Source organism: Coptis chinensis, chromosome 4 (genome assembly GCF_015680905.1).
Source record: "Coptis chinensis isolate HL-2020 chromosome 4, ASM1568090v1, whole genome shotgun sequence".
NCBI lineage: Eukaryota > Viridiplantae > Streptophyta > Magnoliopsida > Ranunculales > Ranunculaceae > Coptis > Coptis chinensis.
The window spans coordinates 53,711,032-53,720,859 of NC_141459.1; the positions used below are offsets into that span (position 1 = coordinate 53,711,032).

Sequence of the window (9,828 nt, forward strand, 5' to 3'; positions counted from 1 at the left end):
AATTTTAGTTGATTCACTCAGACGTTTTAATAGAAGCGAAGCTCAATGAATGCTCGATCTACTATACGACACCAAGGGGGCCATTTGTTTTTGTTTTCGTAGTGAAGGATATCAGGTTTCTGTGTATATAGTGTATTAACTTTGACTGATGAAAACATTAACCTTGTAATTTGATGATTAGAATCAACTGCAAATTAAATGTAGCTGCTTACGACCATCAGTTTAAAAAATTTGTCAAGTGCTGATCACAACTGAAATCTTGTCTTGTAAGGAGTAAGGACCATCAATTTCTTAGTTTATCAGATCTCCAATCGAATCAACCAAAAAAGAAACGGACCCAAAGCTAGAGATAACATTATCTTTAATCTAAATTAGGAAGCCACTACTAGTATTGGCTATATATATGAGTAGTAGTAATTAGTGGGAATGCAATCAGACAAAGACTTGGAAGTGTTGAATTGAAGTACCTGAAACGCAACTTTCAATCAAAGCTGGGATCACATTTTATTAAAAGCGACGCATAACTACAATATTATTACAATATATTATGTTGGCACCCCTATATAACCATATATGTTAGGTTTCTCAAACCGCAAGATAAGCAATTTTTATGACCAAGCCAAAGATGGTATTTCGTTATGATAGATATTTAATGAAGGCAATCATCAATCATAAGCGGAAAATGTACTCTTAGGGTATACACAACCCTTGAATTCCGGTGTTTAGTTTTCGAGGATCATCTATTGGTCTTTTTTTAAGATCATCTATTGCTCCAGAACTTATATATGTCCATAGGTTAATTGACAGCAATGCAAGGACAACAATGAGCAAATCATGCACGAAGTTTGATTAATTAGGGCGTATAGGTCATAGTGGTATTAACTATTAAGTGCACCACACACCAACCACACATATATATAGACGTCTAAGTGTTAACATAAGTTTACTCAAGTTTCTTCATCTTCAATTCTTGACTTGGGTTTCATCTCTCTCTCTCTCTGTAAAGGAGGATAAATATATGGCTTTGAGGTGGCTTGTAAACACTGTGTGTACCTCAACTTTTGGATACCCAAAGGACTTGAACACAAAACACAGCCACCCTATGGTATACCCAAATGGAGACCTAATTAACAAGAGCCAGCCGAAAGACACATACGGAGAATCACTTAAGGAAGAGATCTGTGCTACAATGTTCCAAATGCCCCTTCACTATCCTCGCTACAAGAAGGCAGATTATGAAAAGATGGAGGAGTGGAAGGTGGACATGCTACTGAGACAGTATGGGCTTAGTTATGAAGGCAGCCTTTCTGAGAAAAGATCATTTGCTATGGGTGCTTTCTTGTGGCCTGATCAATATTGATCACTGCCCCGCCTGGCCCGTCAAAGCTTACTACATAGTATTTATATAATAGAATAATGCACTAGATTATGTGTGACTGCTAGTTACTATATCAATCGTTGTCGCCTATGTCCATGATTTGAATTTTCATTGGAGTTTCAGGGTGTTATCAGTTAATATTGCCTAGTTCCAGTGATGAGCAATGAAGGCAAAGATGGTGTATGTTTCAGTAATGACATAGTTCTGGCCAATTAGGACTTATTTTGATAAAATACATTAGTTTTACATTGGAACATCTTAATTGTAATAGAATTTATTTACAAAAGAGTAGTGATGATATTGTGTGGATGCTTTTTCCTTCGTCTTTTATAGTACTTCCCTGAGCAATTGGGTTGGACATGGTTCGAGTACATGGGGTGACCTCCGGCAAACCACTCGTCGAATTTGAGGAGGAACATGTCAACTATCTGCAGGTTTTATTGGATTTCATATTCTAAAAAATTGATGAGATTTGTAATGAAGCCCGTGGTCTGAAAGCGTCGGAATGGCCCATATATTTTGAAAAGATATTCGGAAAGCCCGTAGGCAATCCATTCAACACACCTAATTTTAAAGGCCAGCCCATCCCTCAAGTTTAGAGGGCTTCATGTTGGTTGTTGCTCCCCCAGCCTTGCCCATTTGACAGCGAGTAGTGATGGCAATGTCCATCTAGCTAGAATTCTAGAGTCTAGACCGAAACCCGACCAAAAAAATTGCACCAAACCTAAACCCGTAAAACCCCCAACCCGAAGTCCCGAACCCAGACCAAAAACATAAAGTTTGGTTTGGATATACTGAAATACTATATAGTATGCGAACCCAAGCCACGATCGGGTGTTTTTCAAATCTTTAAACACGTCATTTCTAACATCTCTCTGATAGTATGATTTTTTGAATTCTAGTTATAATCTAAAAAATAATATAAAAATATTAGGAGGGATTGAATATAATTTGAGTGACGTGAATGAGATTTTCTAAATTATTTTAAATAATATGAAACTAATTCTAATTTCAATAAAGTGAGAGAATTTTTGGTAAATTGTTTAAAAAGGAGGGAGCTGATTAGAATAATTAAGGGAGGTAGTTCTAAAATTATAAAATAGAGAGATTACAAATACACAGTTCAGTTGAGAAATTTTCCTCCTAAAGATCCAGCTATCATATAGTGTAGAGAGTGTAGAGATATCTCTACACTATATGATAGCCGGGTTTTAAGGAACCCTTCCCCACTATGGAGTAGGCTAATTTAGATCTCCTTATTTACTTAATTTAGAAACACCTCTCTCATTAAATTTATCCCTCACTAAATTTAGAATAATCCCCACTTTTATTAATATAATTTGAATAAGGTCCTTTTTGTATTAATAATTTAGAAACACCTATCTAATATCACTTAAATTAAATAATTACCCCCATTTCCCACATTGAAATTAAAACAAATCCTTTTTTATTAGTGATAATTTAAAATAATCTCCCTAATATCACTTAAATAACATAATTATCTCCAATTTTGTTTTAAAAAAATAAATAGATGAGTCTTTCCTATAAAATTACAATTACGATTTACAATTATAATCCAAAAAAACCATACTAACTATCGATATAGAGGGGCGGGTGAACTTAAGAAAACCGATGTGTAGCACGGTTTGCATACTTGTACATCTCCAACTCCAGGTCAATCCGAACCCGACCCCAAATTTATACCGAAACCAGTTAAAGGGTTAAAAAAACTGAATTTGACCCCGGATCGAATTGAAACCCAAACTAAGACCCAACAAATCCAAATCCAAGTACTAACACCCGCCCCATCTAGGGGTGCCACTTTTTTCCAAAATTCCAATCTGAAAAACAATTAGATTCGGCATAAATATTACTTGTTCAATTTTCAAAAATCCGATTTAAATTTGGACAGATGATTTATGAAATTTCAATTTTTTTTTATCAAAAATGATTATTTGAAATTAAATATACTATATCTAAAATTCTAAAGTAATTAGAATTATTTTAATACAATCTCACTCTTTTTTGCCCATTTACATTGGATTAACTTGCATTAATCAATATATATAGTACAAACAAACTAAAAACCCCTAGAGTTAGTGTTAATTGTACAAGTTATAAAATAGATTTAATGTTAAGATATTAAATTTTCTATAATTTCTAACTTTTATTTTTTTTTTCATCTGAATTTTTCCAAATTTCAATTTTCATCTGATTTCCAAAACAAATCGGATCAGATCGGATTTAGCACAACATATCTTTTTTCAGAAAAATCCGAAATTGAAAGCTCATATTCTGATCTGGTCCGGCCGAAGCACACCCTACACCCACCCTAAGACCACCTAAAAATGATTACTCATATTATTTTCTTCTCAATTGCATGTAAATACATCAAACCAAATTACCCGGCTCGTATCCAAACCCAAACCCATCCCGGTTACAACTGATTCGGTTTGATCCTGGGTTACTCTAAACCTATTCAAAATCTGAAGATTTGGGTTCAGTCCAAGTCATCGTTTGGTCATCCCCGTAAGTGATGATCAATGGAGGAAAGGGAAGATAACAAAAGAGTCCATAGATTATTTCAAAAATTCAAAACACACAGCTCATAAAAGTTTAAAAATAAGGGGTAGATTAAGAAAACGAAGAAATTTAATTCAACTAAAATTCGTAGCTATCTCGTGCAGAATTTTGAGTCACCATATCTGTAGTAATCAAGAATCTTCTACTAAGATTAGCAATGAATTGAACTGGTTTGAATTGGGTTGATCATAAGAAAGAGATGAAGCTCAAGCTTTATTGTTTATCATTAATGGTGGTTACAAATCACTTTCTCTCTTACTATTTTGCTCTAGTTTTATAGTTTTTTGTGGAATGAATCGAATGAATCCTTTTTCTTCCTCCTTCTGATCTTTATATAGTGTTCCAGTTGTAGTCTTGCCCAATTATTTCCTGCCACGTGTCCCTTCTCTTCTTCCTCCTCTTTTTCCCGCTTTAAACCTGCAACATATGAACTTACGCGTGAGATAAATGTCGATATTTTGAGTTATTTACGATATATGGGATGGAATATCGGGTTGACGATATTTGTCCATGACATCGGCCCCTTTCGAAACTTTCAAATTTCAATCTCGAAAATTTGAATGCTTCGAGAAACAACCGGGCAAAAACAAAAAATTTCAAACTAAAAATTCAAATTATCAAGCGGTTACTGTTAGAAACGAAAAACGGTCTCAAAATACCGAATATAAAACTCACTTTCACTTTCTCTCTCTTCACTTATTCGCACAAAAGCTTGAAACACTAAAACCCCACCACCATTAACAACCTCTGAAAAGCTTCATTTTGGAATTATTCGCTGTCTTCTTCACCAGATTTTCCTGCAATCTTGTAAGGTTAGTTAAAATAAAACTTCAATATGTTTTTTGTTATCCTAAACACTTCTCTTTTCGTTTATTTATTTTTAATAACGCATATGTTCCTCTTCTTAAATTAAGAGAGTTAGGGTTAGGGTTTTAACTTAAATATTTTATCTGTACAATACCTATACTAACTAGATTTTGAATTATAATTTTAGATTTGTTTCAGTATGGATAAGAGAAAAACTTGTGTTAATTTTAGGCGAACACTTTCAAAACAATCCTGGCTTCGACGTCAAGAACGTATGCTTTTGAGACACACATCCTCACCTCAAAACCCGACATTGTCACCACGAAACCTCAATACGAGTATAACAAATAAAATATTATACAATTAGACTGAGTATAGCGATAGTAGTACCAATAAAGGATATAATTCTAATAACAAATTTATTGTTTCTAGTTGTAGGGGATTTTTCGAGTATCCCTTAATCTTCCTCTGTGTCTTGTGATCTAGAAGCTTTTACTTTGTAGAGAAGGGATGAGATGATTGTGAGTTCAGGGTTGAACCGCCTGGCAGCTGCCTACGTATCTCTTTGTTTATTTAGGAGAATCAAACCCTATTTTGCATAGTTCCTATGAGCGAATTCCTATGGTTTATATAGGAAGAGCTTTGAGAGTCCTAGGATTAGGGTTGTCCTCTTCGCTTGTGAGTTCCCTTCCATCTTTGGACTCTACCTTCCTATTAGGAATCCTCTCCTTATGGAAGTCTGAATCTAGACCATATCTTATTAGAGATAGGTTTCCTTGTTGATCAGTATGTCCCATCGTATATAGGAAGATTATATCTAAAAGGTATCTCTTAAAGATATGCAATCACGATTCCTTCCTCATCATCAAAGATCACCCTCTTCAGTTTTCTTCTATTCAGGAACTGTCTATATCAGTTCCTAACGACTTGGAGAACTGCTATGCTTATAGGTGGTCAGTCACATGCCTGGCACATGCCTACTAAACACTAGTGCTAAACACGAGATCACTTATTTATAGAACTGATCCGATGGTCCTCATCCCATTCTGGACATCTATAGTCCTAGGTTATTTCCCATACATGTGTCATCCATCTAATGACGGAAAATCCCCCTTATAGATGCCCCCTCTCGTGCCATCTAAAACGTGGGCACTTGAAGCGACACTGCTTTTGGCGTGAGAATCTTTTTGCTGAACAGTTATTGGAACTGATTATGTACTCAACTAATTAAGGCTCTGAAAAGATGGCTCGAACAGACATGCCGTTTCCTGAAAAAGGTAATGATGGCAGTTCCATCCTGAAAAGACGCAATGCTTGGGATAATCGTAACCGTTTATCTTATCTGTATATAAAGGATCTGGTGAGAGAACCCTCATTATCTCTTCCGCTACTTTTTTCTTGTATACTGAACCTTTTGATCTCCCGTTTAGGGTTTAACCAAAACTTGAAACTTTCTATCTTTTCTGATCATGAATCCCAACTGGTCACTTGTAAACTTCAGAGATCTTTCCTCCCTAGAGCTAATCCAAGAGAAATTCCACATCCCCTTGATGATATCAGTCTGGAGCGGGGGAGGTTGTCTGATGAGTTAGCCTACAAGGAAGTGGCGCTCATCACCATTGGTAAACTCAGGGCTGGACTCACTCGTCCCCTCCACCCACTATTAAGAGAGTGCCTGATTCACTTCAATCTTACTCTTGGTCAAGCAGCACCTTTGTTCTACATAACTGTTATGTACTCTGCCATATTGGCCAAGAGGCATGGATTCGTTATGAATTGTTGGGTGTTTGGGTACTTTTATGAGGTTCGGCGTATTCGGGACCAATCTTATTACTATCTCATGACCAGAGACAAGAACTCTCCGATTGTCTTTTTCGAGGGGAAGTAGAGTGACAAAGGCTGGGCTGATCACCACCTTCGTGTGTTGGGTGATGCATGGGACGTTCGTCCTTCTGATACTGACGATGAGCCTATGGGAATTCCTCTTCCCAGAAAACACACTCATGCTCCAACCAATAAGTCTCTTTTCTTAAGAATTTTGCAATTACTATAAGAGTCTTTCGACTTAGTTTCTATACTATTTTTCCTTAGATGACTCTTCCCCTTGGAATCAACTAACTGCTACTGATGCTGCTACGGTAGACTTAATCAAGAAGATCCACAAGGAACAAAGGATGCCTTGGGTGATAGTTCCTGATCCCACCTGTCTTTTTGAATATTTTAACATGTCTGCTGAAGATTTGCTTCAACTTGCCCCCGACTTTTCCCCTTTTGGGATAAACACTGTGAATTCTGGCGCACAGTACTTCCTCCTCCTGTGGATTAGGATGTTGGACTTCTTCCTCCTACAGTTCAGGATGAATCCTCTTTGAGTACTAGAAGAAGAGGAAACGCAAGGAGAAGAGCTCTGTGGATGCCTTCGGTGATGCTGTGACATCGGGCTCAGTTCAGGAGCCTACAGTCAGTGATGATTGTGTGATCATTGGCGGGAGGCACCCTGAACTGCCTCATGAATTGCTAGCGGCAAGCAATTTTAAAAGGGAAGTATATGCGTCCAACCGTTCAAGATTGAAGAGAGTTTACCCTGATCCTGCTTCTGATATTGCCCCATCTAGTAAGAAAATGAAATTTCATCCTCTCACTATGAATGAAGAAACACTTTTTAAGGTTCCTGATAGTATTCCCCACTCTGCTAAGTCTTTTGAGAAAGTAGTTATATCCCTACCAGTTCCAGATCCTCCTACAGGTTCTGCACAAGTTGGTGACAATGTACCTCTGACTGTTGACCCTTCCCTCCCTGATAATCGTAAGGGGAAGGGCATTGTAGAGACAACTGCTGTAACAATTGCTCTCCCTCCTCCTCGATTTGGTGATAGGAGAAGGGTGAGTGATGACATTCCCTTCTCGCCACGATCCCCAGATTCCCCTAAAAGAGAGATGATCGTAGAGGTGAGGCGTTGGGGCTAAGCTGATGAGCTTCATGTTACCAACAAACACTCTGTTAATGATGTTGATATCGCGCTTGGAGTTCTGAAAGCTGCGCGGCTTCCTGTTGACAAAGTTGAAGCCAATATGGTTGGGAGCCTGGATCTGTCTTTTCACCAATCTACTGTTCATCTTGCCAAGGTGAGACTTTCTTCTCTGTTCAATGTTATGTTTCTCTCATTGTGTTACTTACACATTCTATATTCTTTTCCAGTTAGTGAATAACTTTTTGGCCATGAAAGAACCCATCTTTGCGGCCTCTGCTGATACATCTACTGATGTCATGGCTACCGGTGAGCTGATCTGGGTGAAAGAGGCTGCTGAGAAAAGAACTGAGGAGCTGCAGATCCAGGTTGACCTGCTCTTGGCAAAAGAAAAGAAATCTGATACTGGCTTCAAGAATATGAGAGACACTATCTCCAACCTTCGGAGCTCTCTAGAAAAAGCCCAAAAAGGAGATGTTGATGCTGCCTCTTGGAAAGTGAAGTTCTTGGAACTGCGCTCCCACTTCACCACCTTGCAAACAAAGCATGACCAAGTCTAAGGGGAACTTCACCGTAGGAACACCGAGATGAGAACCCTTGGCCAAGCCATTGACCATGCAAATAACGTCATATTAGGCTACGAGAGGGCTCTAAAAGAGAAACATTTTCACTCTGATAAGAATGTTGGTGACCTATTGGCGGAAACCTTTGAATTCTATTCCCAAGTGGTGAAGGAGGTGAAGAAGAGATCAGCTGAAAATGCCATTCGTTTTGCTCTTAGAGTGCTCGATGTTTCTGAAGAGTCCTTCAATGCAGCCAAACAAGTTAAGTTTGAGGAGGCTATTGAGGCTACTGGGTATGTTTCTCAGTTGGATGATCAGGGGCAGGTGACCAATCCTGTCATCTCATTTCCTGATCTGAGCACCAGTATTTTAGCTATTCATAATGAACTTATGCCTGATGCCTCCTCATCTTCTAAAGAAGACACCGATGATGACATGCCTCCCGTTCAGCTTCCTTTTTTTCTAGTGCCAGCTTCAGGTGAGTGTTCTGTTCAGCCTTCAACCGTTCGAGCCAATCTAACCACACAGTCTGTTCCTGAGAGTGAACCAGGAGTTCTTGACGATGATGCAGCAACAAGCACTGATGGTGAACCGAAGTTTGAATCTACCCCTACTCAATAGGCTAAATAAAGACTTAGCCTTTCAATTGATGATTTAGAAAACAATTATTTTTAAACAATTATTCTATGGGTATGTAATATTGAGCTATGTAGCTCACATACTATTTACTTACTGAGCTCTGTAGCTTTTCTATTTTATGCATGCATACTATTTACTTACTAAGCTCTGCAGCTCTTCTAGTTTATGTATACATTAGAAACATTTTATGTTATATGACATGTACTACTATGCATACTCTACCCCTGATACCCCCAAAGTTTATTTGGAACAACAATAGGTGACCCTAGTAGGCTAAACATATTAAAATGAGGCATAACTAGAATTTGATTAGGATATCATGGAAGGCATTCAAGTTAACTGTAACTGAAAGTTCGATCGTAATAGAGACATATGTCTTTGCGAAAGTAACTTGGTGGCATGAGCACAACACTGTGTTTAATAACGATAGGTCCTATTTATTTAAAAAATAAATAAGGTATCGCCAGAACAGCAGTGGGGGAGTCTTTTTTTTTTCAAATTAAGCTGGGGTTAGGCTAACCCCCACCTGTATTAATAAAAACTAAGATTTTCTTACATAGATTCTCCTTCCTATATCCTCATTTACAATATTGTGAAGATCATGATCGATAGGAGGAACAAAATGCAGAGTAGAGAAATTAACATGCTGATCAAGACTAGCAAGATAGTCCGCAGTTCTGTTCACCTCTCTAAATACATGCAAAAAAGAGATGAATCTGAATTTTGACTTTTTTTCTTCTATGGCAACAAGCACATCTCGACAATACCACGGTGGTTTCTCCAGCTTGTTGATTGTGTTGATTGCAGTGGGGGAGTCTTCCTCAGCACCATCATGCCAATATAATTCCAGGCCAATGATTGCGTGCTAGGATCTGGATCCAACCCAGAT

The 9,828-nt window shown here is 37.9% G+C and overlaps 1 protein-coding gene across 1 annotated transcript; it reads left to right on the forward strand.

Annotated features, from left to right (window-relative positions):
* The first annotated feature begins 1,018 nt into the window (after positions 1 to 1,018).
* On the forward strand, positions 1,019 to 1,360 carry LOC147503992 (uncharacterized). The gene has a single exon (XM_086605038.1). It carries the CDS (start codon positions 1,019 to 1,021, stop codon positions 1,358 to 1,360), a length of 342 nt encoding a protein of 113 aa, XP_086461164.1.
* Positions 1,361 to 9,828: the final 8,468 nt, after the last annotated feature.

Coding starts and splice junctions, on each gene's coding strand:
- LOC147503992 (XM_086605038.1), top strand. CDS start 1,019: ATGGCTTTGAGGTGGCTTGTAAACACTGTGTGTACCTCAACTTTTGGA.